Source organism: Thamnophis elegans, chromosome Z, assembly GCF_009769535.1.
Source record: "Thamnophis elegans isolate rThaEle1 chromosome Z, rThaEle1.pri, whole genome shotgun sequence".
Taxonomy (NCBI): domain Eukaryota; kingdom Metazoa; phylum Chordata; class Lepidosauria; order Squamata; family Colubridae; genus Thamnophis; species Thamnophis elegans.
The window spans coordinates 84,336,041-84,360,013 of NC_045558.1; the positions used below are offsets into that span (position 1 = coordinate 84,336,041).

The 23,973-nt window shown below is 43.3% G+C and overlaps 1 protein-coding gene across 3 annotated transcripts in view; it reads right to left on the minus strand.

Annotated features, from left to right (window-relative positions):
• EPHA5 (EPH receptor A5) overlaps window positions 1-23,973 on the minus strand; it is a 237,770-nt gene that overhangs the window by 103,081 nt on the left and 110,716 nt on the right. For all 3 annotated transcript variants that reach the window (XM_032237901.1, XM_032237899.1, XM_032237902.1), the window contains one exon: window positions 1,168-1,323. In XM_032237901.1, the coding sequence (XP_032093792.1) occupies window positions 1,168-1,323 (156 nt within the window). The remainder of the gene's footprint in view (window positions 1-1,167; window positions 1,324-23,973) is intronic.

Genomic DNA, 23,973 nt, shown 5'->3' on the forward strand with positions numbered 1-23,973 from the left:
GTGAACCTGGCTCCTCCACTGACTTTGCTTGTCAGAAGATCACAAAAGCTGCCCATATGACCCGGGACACTGCAACTGGCATAAACATGAGTTAGTTGCCAAGAATTTGAAATGATCATAAAAAATTTTTTTAGTGCCGTTGCAATTTTGAATGGTCTTTAAATGAAGTTAGTCAAGGACTACATGTGTTACAGAAGTTTTTTTCCCATGTGTGCCTAGCTATTTGTAAATTTAAATTGTTCAAAGACAATGAACAATTTCCTACAGTTACTGTATAACAAAAACAGGTATCTGAGGTTCAAAATACTTTCTGAATCAGTTTCAAAGTACATACAGCCGTGTGAAATACAAATCAGCATACCAAAACATGAACAAGCAAACAAAAATGGCCACTGAGTCTCCTTCCAAAAGATGAGGTTTAGGTACTGAAGTCTACCATTTCAAAAATGGACTGAATTGAAAGTAGATGGAGATTTAAATATAATGTCCGTGGTCTTTCTTTCAGAAGATATGAAATAATCTATCCAACTTTTTAAAAAACTAGTTTAAGGTCAAAATCAATAAAATAATGAAGTCCTATTTGTAATTTTTGTGTCCCTCATTCGCATATAAAAGCAGATGAAGATGATAATGTGTAAAGGCAAAGAAATATTTCAGTTGAACTTGTTTCCTGGTAAGGACTTGCATATAGCCACACAATTTTCATGACAACAATGAAGACGTTCTTTGCCACTGTCTTTTTAAATGTTCAGCCTAGCCTATAGCCAGTGGTGACAATATATGCATATAAAAAGGGTGAAGTTTTGATCATAATGCTGTATCTACCATGTTGGAGATTCAGACCCCTTAAAAACACCTTGGATGCTCCTGGTGATTTCCCATTTAAATACTAACAAGTTTCAACTCTGCTTAACTTCCTTGAGATCATCCAAAATCAGCTTACTGTTGCCACCTGTTTTGGCCATCTAATTTTACCTTGAAAAGTGAACCTACTTTTCTTCCTATCATTTATTTTTCATTAGTCTTCATGCAAAATTTTAAGTTCAAAATTAAGAAAGAAGGCTCTGGGATGGTAACGGTCTCCCCTGAATAAACCCAGCGAATCACTTCCAGTTAAATGGCTCAAAAAACATTTTATAACTCTGTATAGTAAAAACAATTACTCACTTGTACAAGCCATGGTGAGTGGATCAGATTCCTTTCGGAAATAATTCTCTTCACAAATACAGGATGTTGATGCTTCTTCACGTGTGAAACTGTGTGGAGGGCATTTGGTGCATCCTTGACTTTGGGATGAATTCTTAAAGAAACCCAGCTGGCATGCTGCAAGAGAAGAGTCAATAGTTAGGAGATATTGCTTTCTTGTGAACATTAGCACACATTTCTATAATGAAATCTTCAGGAACAAGCTCTGATTGAAAAGAAAAAGTACATCAAAATACTTTAGTGAGTAATGAAAATGGGCTTCCTATCTATTTTGATAGATTCATTCTTTGTCAATTTTGAAAAGGTAGACTGAATTATAGTTAAAATATACAACTATGTGGAATTATTTGGTAATACTTAGAAAGCAGGATGGATGGCTAGATGGATTGATATATTCAAATAAACCTGAATTATGAGAGGAGACAGATTTCATAAGATGTAGTATTCTTAAAATGTTGCAAGGTTTGGATTATTTTTATTTTTGTATTTCATTTTATTTTTTATTTTATTTTTGGAGAGTGGCATTATATGAAATTACACATAATCCCCCACATCCCCATATCCAGTTCAACCCCGTGGAGTTTCTTTTATAAGTAATAGCAGATCTCCCTTTAGACTCTGCTCAATTTCTATTAGAAATGAGGCTACAGAATTTACATGCAAAAATGCTGGGACAAAGTCAACCCACAAGTTATGTCCTAAATCTACAAGATTATTAATGTCAGCTTTTGAAAACAAATTACTTCTGTTTTTAATTCTTGCCAAGAAGACACAGACCTCACCAGAATTACCTCAGTGCCACGTCTGCAAAACTATATTTCCCTTCCCAGAAAACTGTCCATTTGCTTTTCTCAAATATCACTGTATAGTGGGATAAATCTGAAGATCCAGCTTTTCTTTCACACTTAGAGTGGAGTGATTTTTTTTCTCCAAGAAACATTTGAGTTCAGTGCCACAGAATTAAACTATACATCTGCTTCATTGATAGGGATACAAAGTCTGAAGGATTTTCATACTCACATGGGTATTGCCATACTTAATTTTTCCAAACGTTATGTAACTCTGTTAACACTCGTCTACTCAGTATATACTTATACCTGCTACTAATTAACAAATATCTTCCACCTTTCAGGTTTGTCTCAAAAACCATCAGAATTTGAGATATCCTTGAAGATTAGAAGCTGACCATTTTCCAAGCTCAGAGATTATTTTAGGAGGGACTTCAATGCCAGGATGGATTTGAAAATGAAGTTCTCTTCTGTCATTTCAATCCTCTGTACTTACATTATAACCATTTTCTAGTTAATTGGCTTAAAACAAGATTTTTGACATAGGAATTGACATATCTAGCCATCAAATTTAGTATTAAATGGCTCAGCTCCTAGAAACTCAGAGGAAACTTTCACTGTTTGGAAAGGGAAAAAAGAGTCCCCAGTGGTGGGATTCAGCCAGTACGCACCTATTTGGGAGAATTGATTGTTAACTTTCTAAGCAGTTGGGAGAACCGATTGTTGGAAGAAACCTCCTTTTGTTTTTTTTCACTTTACAAGACTAATCCTGTAAGGAAGGCAGGAAGGAAACATTCTGGTGTTGTTTCTAGCCTAATCTTTATTGCCCTGCTTACAAAAACTGCCTCTCCAGTTAACCCTTATTACATTGTAACAGCTAAGGTGAAGCACTCATTCACATGAGTGACATTGAGTTGGCCATGCCCACCCAGTCACATGACCACTGAGCCACGCCTACCTAGCTGGTCATTAGAGCAGAGAACCAGTTGTTAAATTATTTGAATCACCCCACTGGAAATGACAGTATATTTTAATATATTTATTTACCAACTTCTTTACTTACTACACACACTTTTGCATCTCCTCCATTTCCCCTTGCAAAGTTATTTTTCCCTTCATCTAAAGGTTAAGACTCTGACCCTAAATATTTCAGAAATTTCAAAACGGAGAATTTTTTTTGCTCCAAATTATCATATATAATAAGCTGGAATATGCATGAAGTTAACTCAAAAATTCATCCAGCACCTATTAACACAAGCAGGCTATGAGACACAGTGTAACATATATCATCTTTGATAATTTCTATTATTACATCAATGCAGTGATGCACAAAGTGCAGGTTTGACCTAACACAAAGAGCCCATGTATTTCAAGGCCTGATTTGACAAAGAGCATTTTCATACCAAGGTTTTAGTGACTGCTGTTGATAGAGCTATTTTTTAAAAAAAGTTCATTTATCTAATTTAATGTCATAGATCAAAGGAAAAGAGAGCAGTGATTCCTGCTCCCATAAATAAGGTGACCAGAATTTCAGATTGGTAAAGAGGGACACCTTTGACCTGTGAGGGGGGGGGGGTTGATTAAAAAATGTATACGGAGCAACAAAAATTTTCATACGACGCAAAAATAGTATTGTAATATTTTTTATTTCAACATAACTACAATTTACAAATATAAATTGTAACTGTTGCCAAACATCAAAATTTTGATCACGTGACCATGAGGATGCTGCAACAGTCGCTAAGTGTGAAAATGGTCGCTAAGTGTGAAAAATGGTCATCAGTTCTTTTTTTCAATGCCATTGCAACTTTGGTCACTAAATGAACTGTTTGAAAGCTAAGGCTAGCTTGCATTATAATGCCTTATGGTAGTTTACATTTTCAAGAGAGAGAAGCTAAACTCCTAAACACACAAGGAATTTGTCTTTGGTGAATATGCTCTCAGTGTACATAAAGAAAAATAAAATAGAATACATTCATCAAGAATCATAAGCTACAACACTTAGTGATGGTCACTAAAGCCTAGAGGATTGTTCCCTCTGTGCTTCTTTAAAACAGTATATGCTAGAATAGAATAACAGAGTTCGAAGGCACCTTGGAGATCTTCTAGTCCAACCCCCTGCTTAGGAAGGAAACCCTACACCATTTCAGAAAAATGGTTATCCAACATCTTTTTAAAAACTTCCAGTGTTGGAACATTCACAACTTCTCTCCTTGATTAGTTTCCACCCATTGCTTCTTGTTCTACCCTCATGTACCTTGAAGAATAGTTTGACTCTCTCTTCTCTGTGGCAACCCCTGAGATATTGAAACACTGCTATCATGTCTCTCCTAGTCCTTCTTTTCATTAGTGGTTCAGGCACCAGACAAGAAATCAGGAGTTTCTAGTCCCATTTTGGACATGAAAACCTGCTTGGATGAAATGAGGCCAGTCACTCTTTTTTCCCTTCTTTCCTTCCTTCCTCCTTCCTTTCCTTCCTTCCTTCCTTCCTTCCTTCCTTCCTTCCTTCCTTCCTTCCTTCCTTCCTTCCTTCCTTCCTTCCTCCTTTCCTTTCTTCTTTTCCTTCCTTTCTTGTTTCCTTTCCTCTTTCTTTCTTTCCTTCTTTCCTTCCTTCCCTAACTTTCTCTCCCCCCCCCCCCGCTTTCTCTGTTGTGGGGAGTTGGAAGGAGCATTAGATCTGCTCACCGCCTTAAAAGTGGGATTTTTTTTTTAAATTGCTTTTTTTTAAAGTGATTTCAGCCGGGATGCCTTTAATACTCGCCCCTATCCTCCCATCCTCCTTCCAAAAAGTTGATTTAAAAAGCCAGTGATCTGCGTCCGCTTCTCCAGCGTTCCTGATTCAGGGGCAGAGGTGCCTGGGCGTGCCCTGTTCCCCCCTCAAGGCTTCGCGTTAAAGCCAAAAAGGACCTCTACAGAGATGGCTCTGGGTCTGGAAAGGCAGGGACAGGACGGGATGCTGGAGAGCGACTTTCGCCTACAGCCTTGGGGGGAGGGGGTGTTTGCAACCCTGCCCTGCTTGGTGCCCCTCGTTGCTTGAAATGGGGTGCTCCGTTTGGGGGGGGGATGCAGAAGGTCCAAATAAGAGGCAGGCTCAGCCTCCGCTGGGATGGAGAAGCAGAAGGAAAGGCAAGAGCGGGCGGGGATGGGATTTTGCTGGCAGTTGCAAAGCAGCCTTCCCCGATTGCCTTCCCCCATGCCTCCCAACCCTTTCAAAAGCCACCCCCATCACCAGCCTCTCCCAACCGGATCCCCGCCTGCCTCCACTAGGCTCACCCAGACCAGATTGACAACGGCTTGCACGGCATGGCTGCAGAAGAGTGGTGCCCAAAAGAAGCGGGGGGGGGGGGAAACTTCCGATGGCTGAGCTGCTTGGCCCAGGACCTAGCCTCCTCCTTACCATCACTCTCTCTGCAGAAAAACGGCGTGCGTTGGTGCACGCATGCGCAAAAGGGGAGGGAGGGAAACACTGCCCTCTAAAGGCCACATCAGGAATGACACTTTAGAGAATTTTTTTTTTAACAGCGTCCTTTTAAAATTGATTTTCTTTCTTTTGGAAAATCGGTAGTTTTTCAATACGCGACGGGACACGGGACAAATTATTAAAAATCGTGCCTATCCCGCCAAAATCGGGAGGTCTGGTCACCTTATCCATAAAACTTTTTATTTCCAGAACAGAAATAAAAACTTGGTTTAATTGATTACACTTATTAAGCCTCCCAATTTTGACAGATGCTGGGAAGAGTACAAAACCAAAAGAATAGTAAAAACAATTAAAAATATAAAATCACACAGCCCTGACAAAAACAATCATAAAGGCAACAAAAAGCACAACAGCCCACCTCCAAATTACATTAACCCAGGATTTGAAACAAAGCCAGGTTATGAGCACTCTCTTGAATGCAAGCAATGTGGATATTTTTCGGAATATAAGACACACCTTTTTCCCTCAAAAAAGAGGCTGAAAATCTGAAAATCTGCGTCTTATACATTGAATACAGTATTTTTGGCCTCCTGAAATCCCGTCCCCTTTGCAAAAATGGCTGTGCATAGCTTTTAGGAGGCTTCCTGAGTGCTCCTGGGACTGGGGAGGGCAAAAATGAGCAAAAAACAAGTCGATTTTTGCCCCACCCCCACCCCCACGAGCACTTTATAAGTCTCCTTTCACAAAAACAGGCCATTTTTTTGCTAATTTTGGCCCCCCAGCCCCTCAGGAGCACTTTACAAGCCTCCTAAAGGCTATGCATGCCTCCTTTTTAACAAAAAAAGGGCCCATTGTTACAAAAAATGAGCCACTTCTGTGAGATATGCAGAGTGCAAAACCTTTTTTTTTAAATTTGCCTCTTCAAAATCTTGGTGCGTCTTATACTCCAAAAATACAGTAGTTTGAATCTGGTTCATTGCATCTGATAATTGCGTAGTTTCATGCCACAGAAAGGCTTTCACACTGGCAAACCTAGATGGTCTTCCCTCAATGAAACTGTTGAGTTGATACAATGGTATTCCTCACCAAGAATGTTTGTGCATTTAATCAACTTGAAATTGAGACAATACTGCACAAACTTTTAAAATATTGGATTAATTATTTCTAGAGGGCACAGTTATTTTCCCTTCTAATTAAAACATGTTTAACCATATAATAATAAACTAAAAAGCATGCATACGGACAAAGTTATCAATATTGCTTTAGGTTTCTCAGTGTTACTGAGCTATTTCTCTATTCATCATTAAAATGACTCTTTTTCATGCTTTCAACATGTGTTTATATATTTTATTTTATTTTATTATATATATCTTTATATATTTTTAACAAGATGACTTCTTAAAACACCCACTCCTTTTCTTCAAGGCTGCCAGAGAAGTATGAAAATCCCTCAGCTGTTTTAATGGACAAATGAACGAATGGTCTTGCTCATGCAAGGTTTTTTCAAGTTATTTTTTAAGTACGCACATTCCTAATTTCCAGAAGCGTCAATAATTATTTAAAAGATTCTTCTGCTCAACTATTTGTTTTCTTGTGCCTAGACCAGTGATGGCAAACCTTTTTTGGCTGCCATGCCAAAAGCAGGGGGAGCACAGGAGGGTCGTGCACCAGCGTACCACACCCATAGTGCTATGCACGCAAGAGCCCCTGCTTTTACTCTGCTTTTTTCGCCCTCACCAGGCTCTAGAGCTTTCTAGGATCCTAGGGACATCAAAAACAGTCTCCCCCCCCCCCCGATGCCTTCCAGAGGCCTCAGGAGTTTCCCTGATGCCTTCAGAGGGTGAAAAAAGGACCTATGGGGAACCTGGAAGTTTAGGAATGGTGACTTCCGGTTTGTCCATAGGGCCATTTTTCGCCCTCCAGAGCCTTAAGGAGGCTTCCCTGAAGGCTCTGGAGGGAAAAAAACGGCCCTACGAGCAAATCAGATGTGACTTCCGGTTTGTCTGTAGGGCCGATTTTCGACCCCCAGAGCCTTCAGGGGCCTTTTCTGAAGGCTCTGGAGGATGAAAAATGGCCCTATGAGCAAACTGGAAGTGACTTCTAGTTTGTCCGTAGGACCGTTTTTTGCCCTTCTTCAGGGAAGCCTCCTGAAGGCTCCGGAGGGCGAAAAACAGACTCAAAAGAAGGCCAAAGTCAGCTGGCCAGCACACGCACGCATGCTGGCCAGCTGACAGGGCAACGCCTCATGTGCCCAGCCAAATGGCTACATAGGTTCGCCCTTATGAGCCTAGAGTAAAGTGACCAGATTTTAAGATGGGTAAAGTGAGACACCATTGACGGGGGGGGGCGGGGGGACTCAGAGCACCTGAGCTGTAAAAAAAAGAGGTCTGTAAAACGCCTCCACCTACCCACTCCCAACCCCATCCGACAAAAGGACATGAGAGAAGAGCAGTGGAGAGAAGGAAATCTCCTCCATCCCCCGCCTCTTCCAAATTATATACACAGACACTGCCCTCCCCATCCCGCAGCCCCAATTCCAGCCGCACCAATTCAAGCTCCCAGACCTCTCTCTTTCTTTTTTTCTCCACTCATCCCCCCCTCAACCAAACAAACGAGCAAAGGAAATACAAAAAAAGCAGCTTTTTTAAAATAAATAAATAAATGAAATCCAAGGTACGGAGGAAAATCCCCCTTTCCCTTAATTCCCATTCTCCCCCCCCCCCATCCTGCCTCCCGATCCATTTGGGGCGGATTTCTTTATTTGCAATAAATCCTGGGTTTCCCCCCTTTTTTTAAAGGAAGGAAAATGACAGATCTTCTCCCCCCCTCCTGCCGCCCCCCCCCTTGCCAAAAGGAGACCAGAGAAAAGCAACCAGATCGAAAGGAAAGGAGATATGATCATGTTTGGAAGAGCCTCCTCCTCGCCGCGCTGCCGCCGCTGGACCCCCCCCCCCCATCTGAGGCCGCCGGACGGCTGTTGCAAAAATGTCACGGCGGCGCGCGCACAGGCAGGAGGGGAGGGAGCCTCGCCCCTCATCGGGCGCTGCGAACAAGCCGAGCAGAGCGAGGGAAACCACTGCCTTCTAAAGGCTACATCGGGAACGACACTTCAGAGAAATAAAAACTTTTTTTTAACGGTGTCCTTTTTAAAATTGATGATTCAGCGTCATTTTTTTCTTTTGGAAAATCGGGACTTTTTGAACACTCCGCGGGACATGGGACAAATTTTGGAAAATCATGACTGTCCCGCCAAAAGCGGGACATCTGATCACCTTAGCCTAGAGGATCTGCAAACAGACATTTCATATCTGATTGCTTCCTTAAAATATGTTGAAAGCCAGATATGTCCAATTGTCTTCACAATTTAGTATCTCTATAGTCAAGCTACTTCAGATTTCAGTCTTCAAACCATCAGGAGGAGTGGAAAGAGAAAATGAGCATTGACTTATTTTCAGAGAACAAGCAAATAACACCAGAAAAGAGGTGTGGATGATGGATTTTAAAACAGAATTCAATCCAATCCATTTTCTGCTTGAACTAAGCAAATATAATGTGAACTAGCAAACATGGCCCAGTTTGGATAAATGTTGGGCCTATGAATTTTGGGTGACATACAATTATATATTGCTACATGTCCTCTAAAAACAGTAGCAATATATATTGAAACCACCACCAACAGTATAAACAACAGTAAATAAGTACCACTATTTTAAGGCGGTGGGGGAGGCACCCACAGAGACAGAAATTATTCTTGTAGGAACTGTTTGGACACTGATACTTTCTGAGACCCAAAAGTGGATATAAATTAAAAGTTTATATAGCCTGAAAGTGCATTCATAATTGAATTTCTATTTTTGCATTGTTCATGAATCACCCAAGCTTTATGGTTCTTGGCATGAAATGCAGGATTATTTACCCCAAAGCTATCTCTAAACATTAACTTATACAGAGAGCTGTTTTATATTACATTTCAATATCCAAAGGGATGGAGGTGGCAGGCAGGAGAATCCTTATCATACTTCATATATGAAAGCTATAACTAAATCCACTTGTATCCAGAATGAAAGCAATACATAAACTCCTATTGCAGCTTGTCTACAAAGAACAGGATCTTTAACTTAAATTTATTGAGTTAAAATAGGTAAAATTATTATAACATAAAATATATGATATGGTGCTATTTTATGCAAACTAACAATTCAGGATTCTTTTATAGATTTTGATAAAAAGTGCAATTTGATGATGACATTGGCAGCATGATATGCATGATATCCAATTAATTTCCAAAGGGAAGAGAAACAAAAGTTAACCTCTAAACATTTCAAAGTTTGAAAATAAATAACTTAAAATGCATTAGTAACTTGGTTGTTCAGTAAGTTAGTAATCTGGTTTTTAAGCAAATCTTGCTTCTCCATTGACTTTGCTTGTCAGAAGGTTGCAAAAAATGATCACATGACCCTGAGATACTACAAGAGTCATAGGTATGAGCCAGTTGCCAAGTATCTGAATTTTGATCATGTAAGGAGATGCTGCAAAGATTGTAACTGTGAAAAATGGTAATAAGTAACATTTTTTTCAGTGATGTTGTAACTATGAATGGTCACTAAATGAACTGTTGTAAGTTGAGGATTACCTGTACTTCAAATGATCTTGATTCTATCTCTCTGTTAATGCAGCCTAGAAGTGTATTGGCTTTTTGGCAGCTACAGCACACTGCTGGTTCATATTTGAGTGATTGTCCACTAGCACTCCAAGATTCCTCCCACAGTTATTGCTATTGAGTGATGTTCCACTTCTTCTGTGCCTGTATATTTGGTTTTTCTTGCCTAAGTATAAAACCTTACTTTTCTAGGTTGAAATTCATTTTGTTAGGTAAGGCCCAGTGTTCAAGTCTGTCAGGATCCTTGACAGATGTGCTAGAGGCCTCTGTGCTGGAGTGAACTCACTGTAACACTCGTCTCCTGAACGCTGCTTCAGTGGATGTGAACTTGTCTAATTTATAATTTCGTACGAAGACAGAGGCCGAGGCCCAAGTAGCTGCCCTGCAGATCTCCTCAATTGAAGCTTGCATCCGCTAGGCTTTGGTGGTAGCTGCACTCCATGTGGAATGAGCTGTTATTTGACATGGCAATGGCTTGGCCCGGTGTTCATAGGGTAGGGTGATACAAGCTCCGAGCCAGCGACCGATGGTTGAAGAGATGACTTTGCGACACATCGAGGCTGGCTGGAAGGAGATGAAGAGTGCTTCGGATCTCCTAAAAGAGGCTGTCATCTTGATGTATCTTTTCAGATCCCTTCGGTCATCCAGAGTATGCCAACATCGTTCCCTGGGATGTTATGGCTTCAGGCAAAAGTCTGGCAATATGACCTCCTGGGCCTGATGGAACCAGGAGTTGATTTTTGGGATAGATGAAGGATCTAGTTGGAGGATGACCCTGTCATGGTGAATGATGCATAAGTCCTCCCTGACTAATAGGGACGTTAGCTCTGAGATCAGCCTAGCCGACATAACTAGACTGTTTTAAACATTAGATGTCTGAGACTAGAGGTGTGGATTGGTTTGAACAGAGTGCAGGTAAGGGCTGGGAGTATGGTGGAAAGCTCCCAAGATGGGAAGCAATGGATGAAGGGGGGGTGGAGATTGGTGGCCTCTTTCGGAAAGCTACACACCTTGGGATGCTGGCTGAGAGAAATGTAAGAGTCCTTGGAAAGGATTGTTGCTAGCGCAACCACCTGGTGTCTGAGAGTGTTGGGTGCCAACCCCTTGTCGAGGCCTTCCTACAAAAAGTCCAGCACCTGCGGTATGGATGTGCAACGGGGTCAATGTGCTTGTTGGAACACCAACGAGAAAAGCTAGACCAGGTGATGCCATAGATTCTGATGGTGGAGTCTCATCTGGAAGCCTGGATGGTCCAGATAACCACATTGGAAAGGTTATCCCATCTCAGGAGGTTCCTCTCAAGTTCCAGGTGGTCAACTGGATCCACTGAGGCTCCAGATGGAGGAAGACCCCTGATTGAGAGAGACCCAGTCCTGAGGAATTCTCCAGGGCTTGGCAATGGAAAGGCTGACAAGATTGGCAAACTAGAGCCGTCTGTGTCAATGTGGGGCCACAAGGATGACTTCAATTTGTTCTGCTATGATCTTCCTGATCACTCTGGGCAAGAAGGGCAGTGGCAGAAATGTGTACAGGAGCCCTGGGGGCCATTGGCAATGAAGAGCATTGATCCCCTCTGGTTGAGGTGTGGGGAACCTGGAAAAGAACCTGGGTAGGTGAGCATTCTCCAGGCATGCAAAGAGGTCGACTATCGGGGGACTGAACCACATCGATATTTGAAGAAATAAGTCTGGATGCAGTCTCCATACTGACTGATCGATGGTGGTCCGGCTCAGAAAATTCACTTGAACGTTGACAACCCCGGAGATGTGCTCTGCCATGATGGAGTTGAGGTGACATTCTGCCCACCTGCCCAGGCTCTCAGCCTCCGCCATGACAAATCTGGAACAGGTGCCTCCCTGCCGATTCACATCCGCCTTGGTTGCAACGTTGTCTGTTAGGGTCAAGACATGGTAGTATTGTATCTCTGACCTGAACCATCGCAGAGAGAGGTGGATTGCCCTCAGCTCCAACCAATTGATGCTATGGGATGACTCCTGCATGGACCACCTGCCTTGTTGCGAAGGTGTGTGCCCCACCCAAATAGGCTGACATTTGTTGTGATGGTGAGATGGGCCGGCTCCTTGAAGAGGCTGCCTCTTGTCACGGCCAGAGATTGCCACCAATGTAGTGATCTGAGAACCTCTGTGGTACCTGAACTCTGGCAAGGGAGTTGCTGGCATTGGCCCTCTGTAGTGGGAGCAGGAACCACTAAAGCTCTCAAGTGCAGGCGTGCCAAGGCACTATGTTGAGGCAGGATATCATCTTGCTGAATAATTAAGATAAGATGACTACAGTCATCTGACGTGAGGTCAGGACCTGCTGAGTCATCAACTGAATGCTGTTTATCCACTCCTCGGATAGAAACACCTGGCAAGACCGGGTATCTATCACCGCCTCCAGATGAAGCAGTCTGGTGGTGGGGAACAGGTGATTCTTCTCCATGTTGAAAGATTATGTAAAGCCTGCTGGTGGGAGGATGATTGAATCAGGATACCATCCAGGTAACATTGAAGTCTTATGGGGTGTGACTAGAGAGATGCTGCTACCCCCAACAGCAATTTGGTGAAGATCCTGGTTGCCGATGACAGGTTGAATGGCAGGGCTCTGTACTGATAATGGAGTCCTGTTAAGCAGTACCTCAGGAATCTTCTTTGCAACTGTTGGTTTGGAACTTGTAGGTATGCTTCCTTCAGATCTATGGACGTTAAGAGGTCTCCCTGCCTGTAGCCAAGGATTGGCTGGAGTGACTGCATGTTGAAGCGCCTGTAGGCCAGATGGATGTTTAGCTGCTTCAAGTCCAAAATTGCCCTCCAGGCCCCTCAAGTTTGGGAACTAGGAACAGGATGGAGTAGAAACCTCTGCCCTCCTGGTCTATGGGAACCCTTTCGATGGACCTTATCTCAAGAAGATGGTGTATCTCGCCTTCCATGAGGCCCCTCTTCATCAGGCAGGAGGGAGTGGGACAAGGGATAAAGCATGGGGGGGGAATGAACTCCAGGGTGAGGCCCTGTCTCACTGTCTGGAGGACCCACTGGTCATTGGAGATCGACTCCCACTGGCTGGCGAATAGCTGAAGACACCTGCCTATGGGAGGGATCAAATGGTGGTCACTTGTTGCAGCAAAAGGGTCTGGAATTGGACTCTCGAAATGGCTACCTAGAGAAATTACTCTGCCTGTTCCTATCCTGAAATGGCTGCTGGTCTTGGGAACAATCAGAGCCTTGGGTATAGGGACGGTAAAAAGAGGACGTGGAAGGTGCCAGATTTGGCACGCCTGAGGCGCTTGCCTGGAAAAATAGGACGTTCACCTACGGTCTGCCTTCTTGGGGACAGAGGGGAGGACCTTCTTTTTGTCCTTGTTTTCCATAAGGACTTGGTCCAAGGAATCCCCAAATAAGTTCCCGGCCTTGAAGGGAGATGCTTCCTTTTTGACCTCATGTCCGCATTCCAGTGGTGAAGCCACAAGAAGTGTTGTGTGGTAACGTTAGAGGCCAAGGTCCTGGACACAAACTTGGCAGCACTGAGTGTGGCATCCACTGAATACTTAACTGCTGCTATTATCTTATTTATGTCCTGGCGAAGCCTTGCTTCCCGGGAGGATAGTTTGGCCTGGAGCTTGCGAAGCCATAGTATGGAGGCCCTATTAAAGAAGGATGCAGACATGGATGCCTTAATGGCCCACACTGCAGCCTAGTGGGTCTTGTGGCAGTACTGATCAGTATTTTCAAAGGCAGAAAATAATGAAACTATATAATTTGCAATATTTTCAAAATTCTTTTTAGCACGCAATAATTAACTTCACTGTTTTTGAAATGCCATGATATATTCCTTGAGAATAGAATAGAATAGGACCTTGGATGTCTTCTAGTTCAATTCCCTGCTTAGGCAGGAAGCCTTGTATCAGGGGTTTCAAACTCACATTTCATTGAGGACTGCATCAGGATTGTGGTTGCCCTTCGGAGGAGAGGGGTTTGGGGCCAGAGTTGGCATAGCCTGGTAGTCGCAGCTGACTGAGTGGGTGGGCATGGCCAGCTGGACATTGCTCACATCAAGCTGGGGCCTCAACTGGATGAGCCTCATCAACCTACTCAGGCTTTGTGTGGGCCCCCGGATAGCAGTGTGAGTTTCCAGGAGCCCTGGGCTGCAGTTGCCCAGCCCTTAAGCTCCTGGGGTACCAGGACCCTGCAGCCTGGCCCTGCTTCCCCGAGGATGCTTGGTTGCGCTTGGCTTCTCAAGGCTGCTGCTGCTGTGTTTGCTCTCCTTGCTTGGGCTGGACTTCCTGGGATGGGAGAATGAGAAGCAGTGGGGCTCCTGCTGGAGGGGGCTGCTCTTGGTGGTGCCATAGTCGCGAGGCAAGGCAAGGTGAGGCAGATGGTGAAGTGGGAGTGGCTGCAAGGCCCCAAGGTACATGGGTGCAGGGCATATGGGGCTGGGCTTGAAGAGGGAAGAGTGGGGAGAGGAATCTCAAGGGGAGGAACACGATTTGGCCCACTGGGTGGTCATGCAGCCACCTGCCCCATCCCAGCCACAGCAGCCATGGGCAAGCAAAAACGAACAGTTGGAGTGGGTAGGGGACTGCCCGGCACATCCAGCAGGCTGATCACATGTCTCCCCCCATGCCTCAGCCTCTGCCTGCTGCTGGGAGGCCTAGTCCAGCAGTCACAGCACTTGGGCCCACCTGCGTTGTGTGGACTGTAGAGCCCCAGGGCGCAAATGTGGGCTACAACTGCTGCCGGACACTGTCTGTGCATGTACCAGGGTCAGCCAGTCCCCCCCTGGAACTGCCCTGCAGGCCAAATCTGAGCTCATAGCGGGCCGAATCCGGCCCATCGGCTTTGTGTTTGACATATCTGCCCTATGTCATTTCAGATAAATAGTTGTTCAGTCCCTTTTTAAAAGCCTCCAGTGTTGGAGCATTCACAACTTCTGGAGGCAAGTTGTTCCGTTGGTCAATTGTTTTAATTGTCAGGAAAATTCTTAATTCTAGGTTGCTTCTCTCCTTCATTAGTTTCCATCATTGCTTCGTGTCCTGCCCTTGGGTACTTTGAGAATAGTCCAACTCCCTCTTCTTTGTGGCAACCCTTGAGATATTGGAACATTGCTAGCATCCTGTAATGAATGCTACAAAATAACATGCTGTCAGATCTGAAGCAGCAGAATGACTTCGTTTCTAATCATACAATGGTTCAGGTGATCATACAATTATAATTAATATGTATGCTTGTATTTAATTGTAAATTATAAAATGAATAATAAAATCAGTTGCTGGAATTGGGTATCTCTAGTTTAATGAAAAGAAGAACTAGATCTGACAGTATGTTATTTTGTGGCATTTTTTACAGGATGCTAGTTAAATCTGTCAAGGAGTCAAAGAAGCAATTTATGTGTTCAATTTAGTGCATTCCTTTGCTTACTTCAGGCTCCTTTGATTTCATCAGAAAGATGCGAATAGAATGCAAAATGGAATGTCTTTCCAAAGCAACTTGAAAAATAGCATGTAGGAACACAGCTCCCACAATATTCTTTATAATATGCAGACACTCTATGTCAACACTCACTTATGGCTAACTTTCATTAGTTAAAATCAATTGATTTTTTTATAATACTCAACACTTTTTATAATATCCAATATTAAAATTAAGATGAGACCTAATTAAATGATAACATAAAACAAATAATTGAAGGTTAAAAGGGAACTATTTTAAGATTACAGCTGTAATTAACTGCAGAAGAATAGAAATAAAAATAGAGAAATTAAATACAATAAATATTATTTGCTAATCTGATGATTTATGCTACTCCAGCATTAAAACAGATAAAATTTCAAAATAGGCATGTTGTTGGTCTTTTAGTGCAACCTTCTAAGCAATGGGATTAAACGCACTCTCTGAAACGTTATTTCCAACATTTCTAATTGCAGATGGAGTGACTGGATCTTTAAAGAATAAGAAGTTACTAGTTGACTAAGGTGACCAGACGTCCCGCTTTTGGCGGGACACCCCCGCTTTTTAATGCATTTTCCCGCGTCCTGCACGCTTTTTTAAAAAGCACGCTTTTTTTGGCGCAAGCAGCTCCCGCCCATCAGCTGCTAGCTTGCTGGGCTGGCTCATCGTTCTGTTCTATCTGCTACCTACAAATTTAAGCCAGCCCAGCCTGCCGCTCACTGATTTAATTGGCCAGGACTCCAGCCAATCAGTGAGCTGGCTGGGATGGAAAATTTTCCATCCCAACCAGCTCACTGATTGGCTGGACTCCTTAGCCTGAGGACGCCTGCGCGAGTCTCCATTTTCCTTTCGTCTTTTGGGGTTGCAGCTGCGCTTGTTGGTGAGTAATCTAATCTAATTCTAATCACAGAATTTTCCGCTCGCCCCGGCAGGAGGAGAGGGTGGGGGCAGCGGCAGCCGTCCGCAGAGAACTTCCTCTCACTTCCGGGGCTCCCGCTGCCCGGCAGAAGCCCCTGAAGCGCATGGAAATTCTGTGCGGGCGGCTGCCGCTGCTCCCACGCTCTCGTTCGTGCAGAGAATTAGCCTTGGCTGCTGAAGGGATCGGGCCGCCATTTTAACTTTCTCCTCCTCCTCCTCCTGCCCTCAGCAAGAGAAACGGCAGCCCGCCCGGGAAACGGACACTTTGGCAGGGCTTGCACAGCGCTGTGGAAGCCCTGTCAAAACGCACGTTTCCCGCCTCGGCTGCTGAAGGGATCGGGCCGCCACTTTCTCCTCCTCATCCTCCCGCCCTCAGCAAGAGAAACGGCAGCCCGCCCGGGAAACGGACACTTTGGCAGGGCTTGCACAGCGCTGTGGAAGCCCTGTCAAAACGCACGTTTCCCGCCTCGGCTGCTGAAGGGATCAGGCCGCCACTTTAACTTTCTCCTCCTCCTCCTCCCGCCCTCAGCAAGAGAAATGGCAGCCCGCCCGGGAAACGGACACTTTGGCAGGGCTTGCACAGCGCTGTGCAAGCCCTGTCAAAACGCACGTTTCCCGCCTCGGCTGCTGAAGGGATCCGGCCGCCACTTTAACTTTCTCCTCCTCCTCCTCCCGCCCTCAGCAAGAGAAACGGCAGCCCGCCCGGGAAACAGACACTTTGGCAGGGCTTGCACAGCGCTGTGCAAGCCCTGTCAAAACGCACGTTTCCCGCCTCGGCTGCTGAAGGGATCCGGCCGCCACTTTAACTTTCTCCTCCTCCTACTCCCGCCCTCAGCAAGAGAAACGGCAGCCCGCCCGGGAAACGGACACTTTGGCAGGGCTTGCACAGCGCTGTGGAAGCCCTGTCAAAACGCACGTTTCCCGTCTCGGCTGCTGAAGGGATCGGGCTGCCACTTTAACTTTCTCCTCCTCCTCCTCCCCTTCCGCCCTCAGCAAGAGAAACGGCAGCCGGGCTTCCGCCACGCCCCCGCGCCGCCGCTTTTTCTTCTTCCCCGGCCTTCCCAGTTAGCTTGCTTGAAGCTCCGAGGAGGCGGGAGGAGGGTCGCAGGAGTGGAAGTGGGGGGAGGTCTCCCCGGCCGGGAACAGCTGAGAGGCTGCCGGCCCCTTTCGCAGGAAAGTTAACTTTTCTTGGCGAAATCCTGCCCCCCCCCCCGCGTGGTTGAGTGGTCGGCTGTCCTCTTCCCGTAAGCCGCCCGGAGTTACCTGTGTGTGAGGTGGGCTGCCCTATGCATTTGCGTGTGTGCGCTGGAGAGAGAGTGAAAAAGAGAGGGAGAAATAATTATATTAATTAGATAGATCAGTCTTTCTCCACCTTGGAGACTTGAAAGTGTGTGGACTTCAACTCCCAGAAAGGGAGTTGGGAGAAAGGAGGAGATAATGAAAGGATGATGGAAGGAAGAAAGAGGTAAGGAGAGGAGGATGGAAAGGAGAGAAAGAGGGGGAGAGAGGGTAGAAAGGGGAAGAGGAAGAGCAGGAGTAGGAGAAAGGTAAGGGAAGAAGGAAGGGAAAGGAGAGCAGGAAGGAAGAAAGTAGAGAAGGGAGGAAGGGAGAAAAGAAAGGGAAAATAAGGTGGTGTTATAACAGGAGGAAGGGATGGTAAACAAAGCAACCCAAACTGTATATTATAACCTATTAAATGAAATAATAAATGTATAAGAATGATAAATGTTAAAACACTTGTAACCAAATGACATGCTATATGTGATGATGGGTTTTTTTCTTTTTGTTTTGTTTTTATTGTTGTGGGTATGTGTCGTCTATGTAACAAAAAAAAAATAAAAAAAGTTGATAGGCAAGAGGAAGGAGGAAGGAAGGAAAAAAGAAAAAGAGGGAGAGAGGAAAGAAGAAAAGATGGAACTAGAAAGCAAAGAAGGGAGGGAGGGAGGAAAGGGGAAGACAGGGAAAGAATAGAAAGACAGAGAAGGTGAAGGTAGATAGGCAGAAGGAAGGAAGAAGGAAGAAATAGGAAAGGAGGGAAGAAGGAAGGAACAGAAGCGAAGAAATGGAAAGAGCAGAAAGACAGAGAAGGTAGATAGGCAAAAGAAATGAAGCTGAAAGAATGGAAGGAGGAAGGAAGAGAAAAAAAGAGGAAGGGAGTGAGTGAGGAAAGAAGAGAGAATGGAAGGAGAAAGGAAGGAAGAGAGGGAAAGAGCAGAAGACAGATAAGGTGAAGGCAGATAAGCAAGAGGAATGAAGGAAGAAGTGAGGAGTCTCGAGGGGGGGAAAAACATTTAGTGACCAAAGTTACAATGGCATTGAAAAAAGTGACTGATGACCATTTTTCACACTTAGCGACCATTGCAACATCCTCATGGTCACGTGATCAAAATTTTGTTTGGCAACAGATTCGTATTTATGCTGGTTTTAGTGTCCTGGGGTGTCCTTTTGACAAAACAAATTTTTTTTAATCAAGCCCCCCCTCCCCCCCCCCCCGTCAAGGGCGTCCCTCTTTTCCAATCTGAAAATCTGGTCACCTTATAGTTGACTAAAATTCAATCATAAGGATTCAGGAATGATATATTGCCAATATATCTAGAAAATCTCAGTGAAGAATCATAGGGCTGGAAAGGACTTTGGAGGTGTTTTAGTCCAACTGCTAGCCAAGACAGGAAACTTTACTGCCTGGACAAATGGCTGTCCAATCTTTTCTGAAAACTTTCAGTGATGGAGTACCCACAATTCCAAGAGGCAAACTGTTCAATTAATTAACTGTTCTAACTGTCAGGAAATTTTTCCTTAAACTAGATTTCTAATCAACAAGCTTTCATCTATTCCTTCTTTGGAGAATAAGTCAATCCCCTCTTTTCTGTGATAGTCTCTCAATTATTGGAAGACAGCTATGCAATCATCCCAAGCCTTCTCTTCCTTAGGCTAGGCATACCTAGTTTCCTTAATTGTTCATCATAGAATTTAATCTCCAAAATCCTTATCATTTTGTTGCTCTACTCTGCAGTTTTTCTAGGGTCTTTTTTGTTTTGTGATTATCAAAACTGGATGTGGTATTCAAAGTGTGGCCTCACTAGTGCAATACAGAACAATAGTATTATTTCCTCTGATCCTGATGCTATTTCTCTGTAGGATGCAGCCTAGAACTGCATTGGGGTTTTTTGGCAGCTCCAGCACATTGCTAGTTTATACTTAAACAACACACCAAGATCCCTCTCACAGTTACTGCTGTTGAGCCCGGTATGTCAATTCTAAACCTGTGCATTTAGTTTTACCTGCCTAAGTGTAGAACCTTACTTTTCTTACTACTGAACTGCATCTTCTTGAATAGGGCCCAATGCTCAAATCTACCAAGACTCTTCTGAATCTTGAATCTATCTTTCAGACATTTCTCAATCCCCAGCCCAAGCCCCAGTTTAGCTTGTTGACTGCAAATTTGATGTATTCCCCTTCTAAAGCCTCATCCAAATCATTTATGAAAATGTTGAAGAGCACTGGGCTCAAGAAAAATGCTGAAGTATATTACTGCATGTTTCCTCCATGTAGATATAGTTCCATTGAGGACAACATGCTGAGCACAGTGATTAGACAACTGTGAATTCATCTAGTGGGGATTTTTCTATCCCACACTGTTCTATCATACCAAAATGTGGACTATGATCTACTTTGTCAAAAGCATTTCTGAAATTAAACTATGTCCACAACTTTTCCCTGATCCACTAATTTAGTCACTTTGTCAAAGAAGAAGGTTTGTCTGGCATGATTTCAGTGGTTCCGAGATATCATCTGTCAATTTCTTCAGAACCCTGGGATGTAAACCATGTGGTTCTTGTGACACGAATTCACCTAAGTAGGTAGGTTTTACCAATTTCTTACCTATTTTGGCAGGAGACTGAGCTGCTGTTGAAGAAAATATGTTTTTATTTGGATATCACTTCTGGAGTTTGTGCTTGTGAAGAAAAAAGAAAAAAAACTTTGACTTTGGTTTTGTTGATCAGGAAGATTTGCTGTTGTGGGAATGGCTAGTTATACGGTAATGTGTAAAAACAAAAAAATTAGGTTGGAGTATTTATATCTTGTACTGTACCAAGAAGAGTTGGAAGTCAATGCCCTTTTTCTTTCTTTTTCTCTTTCCCCTTGTATCTCACACAGTTTTCCCCATTCCCCTTCTTCCCTTAATTTCCTATTTTTTCTTCTCTTCTTTGTATTTATATAGTAAAACAAAATCTTTTTTAAAAAGTCTTCTAGTTCCTTTTGCGTGTGTGTGTGTGCAAATAAAGTGTGGGTGGAGGGTCATTTTCTAAGCTTGTGGGTTGGTTTTCGAACATTTCATTAGCAGGCTAGGTAACACCTTCAGAAGAATTTAGGGGATGCCAGTGTCAGAGAAGGAGCCTCTACCCTCATCCTACACACAGGCTACAGATTTCACCACTATTGTGGGAAATTATCCCATAATTGGCTGGGTGAAATTAGCTGGGATCAATAGGATAGGATAGAATATCTGGATCAATATCTATCTGGATCAAAAGGTCCCAGTGAACATTTGCCAAAAGCCATATGGAAAGAACAGTCCTGGGAAAGCTTTTAGATAAGGAAGCCGAATTCATTTCGGGTGTCTATACACGGATACACACAGAGATGAGAGGCCTCTATTATCTGAGATATAAACACACAGAATTAGCCTTGCATCCTTTTGCCGCCTCGTGTAACAAATCAGTCATTCCCATATGCCTAGGCTGAAATGTAACACCCTATGTGATTTACAATTCCATACTTCCTAACTTCCCCTTATCAAAGAGTACCCTTTGTCCCTCCTCCCTGCCTTTCTGCCAGAATGTGTATCAAGAAGTGATTTGTAACATACTGTGAGATGCTTTGTTTGTATTAAACTGCTGACTAGCTTTCTTTGAACTTTCCTAATAAAAAGTGTTCTGGTTTAGCCAGAAGACGCCATTTTCACCCAGTCTGCAGTGTGCGTGTGTGTCTCATTGCCAAAGCAGCCTAGGAATTAGAGATTCGTGAAGTGGTCCATCGGATTGTGAGAATGCTTGTATTCCCAATGCAAGCTCACTCTCACAAGTGGTGACCTCCGACGTGATCCATTTCACAACGCCAGGAATCAGTCGAGGTGCGACGCAGGGAGGCCCGGACAGGTCGAACGGACTCATCGCGTGCCCAACACCCCCATCTCTTACCCAGGCCAATCCGTAAGTATGGGGACAGATTTATCTAAAGAACAGGTGGTTCGCCTTAAGGAAATTGGACATTTGTCTAAAGAACAGATCGCTCACCTTAAGGAAATTAGACAAATAGTTGGAGCTCACAAAATTATATTAAAGAATAGAGGTAAACTTCCTACAAAAAAAGGGGTTCAGGAATTATTGAAATATATTTGGCAAAACTGTCCATTATATCCCCCATATGGATTATTGGATATTAAAACATGGACAGGTATAGGTTCTTATTTATATGAGGAGCCTAGAGCACCTCCATCCATATTGATAAATTGGAAGACTGTTTTCACTGCCCTTTGTTTGCATCATGGTGAAGAGGTAGCAACAGAGGTTATAGAAAAATTGCAAAAAGTAATAAATAGGGAAATTAGTAACGCATTAGCCAGAAAAGAACTAATGATATCAGTTGCCTATCAGACGCAACTGGTGGCTGATGCGCTGGTAATTAGCCAAAATAATCAAAAACCTAAAGGCCCTAGAAAGGGAAATTGTTTTAATTGTGGAAAACCTGGACATTTTAAAAATCAATGTAGAGCCCCGGGAGCAAAAACTCCTTGTCCAAAATGTGGGCAACTCCCTTAATCATGTATCCCCACAGGGATCTTATATCTCGTAAGATTTTGGCTTCATCCTTTTTTAGAAGACGCTTCTGCCTGCTTTCCAACCTGACTCATAGTCGGGGGCATTTAGCCAGCCTCACACAAAAGGCTGCTTCTTATTTTCCTTCTCATTTCAATCTCTTGGCAAGTGAATCTGCCTGGCTCTTCCTATTTCTTCCGGTGATTCCGGCTACCTCTATTTCATTTCTTGTCTCAAGGAGTTCTTGTTACTCCCTTTCTTACTGACTCATCTAATTTTTCTTCTGATTGCTTTAAGCACACTTTTCTGTCTGAGCACCTGAAACTTTTTCACAGATGTTTCATTTCTCAGAAACCTGCACTCTTTGCAGCTCTAATTACAAAAGCCCGTGTCAGATCTGAATTGGAATGGAGAAAAAATGTTTTTGTGCGTGTATGAATGTGTGCCTAAGTTTTTGTGCACCCTCAAGGTAATTGTAGATAAGATGTTTTCAATCCAAAAGACAGGGATTTTAAAGTGTTCAATTTTGTAACAAATTTGCTGACTTTCTGGCCACCATCAGATGAAAATTGTTGCAGCTGTAATAGTTGTCTTTTAAAAGAAAAGTAAGAAATTTAGTAAGTAATGAGGTAAAGCCTGACTGAATGGGAAGACCTAGGTAATTGGACTTGATTACTTTGATGTAATGTCTGTTAAAAACAATTCTTAGGTGTCCATCCCAGGTTCTATAATTAAGGCACGACCGGTTATTTTAAAACTGCATGTTAATTTGTGGGGGAGAGATTTGTTGTCTCAGTTTGGGGCAACCCTAACTTTGGAGTAAGGTAAAGAAAGAGTGAAAAAAGAGAGAAAAGAGAAAGTGAATAAGAGGTAAAGAGAAAGAGGAGAATTGAATTGAATTGATGTTTGAAGTTGTAAATGGGCTTTTGGCTTGAAGCCGGGAGAGTGAGAAGATTAGTTAGGATTTAAACTGCTCTCTGAAATTCCTCGCTGTTGGAAGAATGCATGACTAAGGATTTTGCATGTGAAATTAATTTACACAAGCAGTTTGATTGCAGTGTTAATATATGTTAAATGGTAAAAGTTGGTATGCACGTACCTTGATTTCTTTCATATAAAGAAACAGTAAGTTGCAAAAGTTGTTTAATGGGATGTGTGTATGCTTTTGTGATATCATTTCCAAATTTGTTGAGAGAAAGCATGTTTTAAAGAGCAGGATAGCCGTTTGTAGAATTGTTCAGCCCTGGGCTAACTTAAAGTGATTGCGTGCGTGAGTTCCCCCCCCCCTTTTCCCCTGAGTCATTCCTTGGAGGGAAACAGGAGAAGGGGGGGAGAGAGAAGCTTGTTGAGAGAAGGCAGAGTGAGAACAAAGGAGAGTTTGTGAGAGGTTAGCCCAGCCATTCCCCCCCCCCTTTTTTCCCCCTGAGCCTTTCCTTGGAGGGAAACAGGAGAGGGGGGGAGACAGAGACGCGTGTGTGTAACTGCTTTCAGACCTAGAGGGAGAGAGACAGTAAGAAAATAGAGCTCATTGGCTTACGTATAGCTCTTTGAACTGATGGTAATGAATGTTTTGTATTAAGAATAAATGAAATGGACCCTTTAATGAAACTAACATTAAAAAACAATGACCCGATTTGGATAGAACAGTGGCCTCTCCCCATTATTAAGTTAGAAGCCTTAAAAGAAATTGTACACCAGTTGTTATTAGATAAAAAAA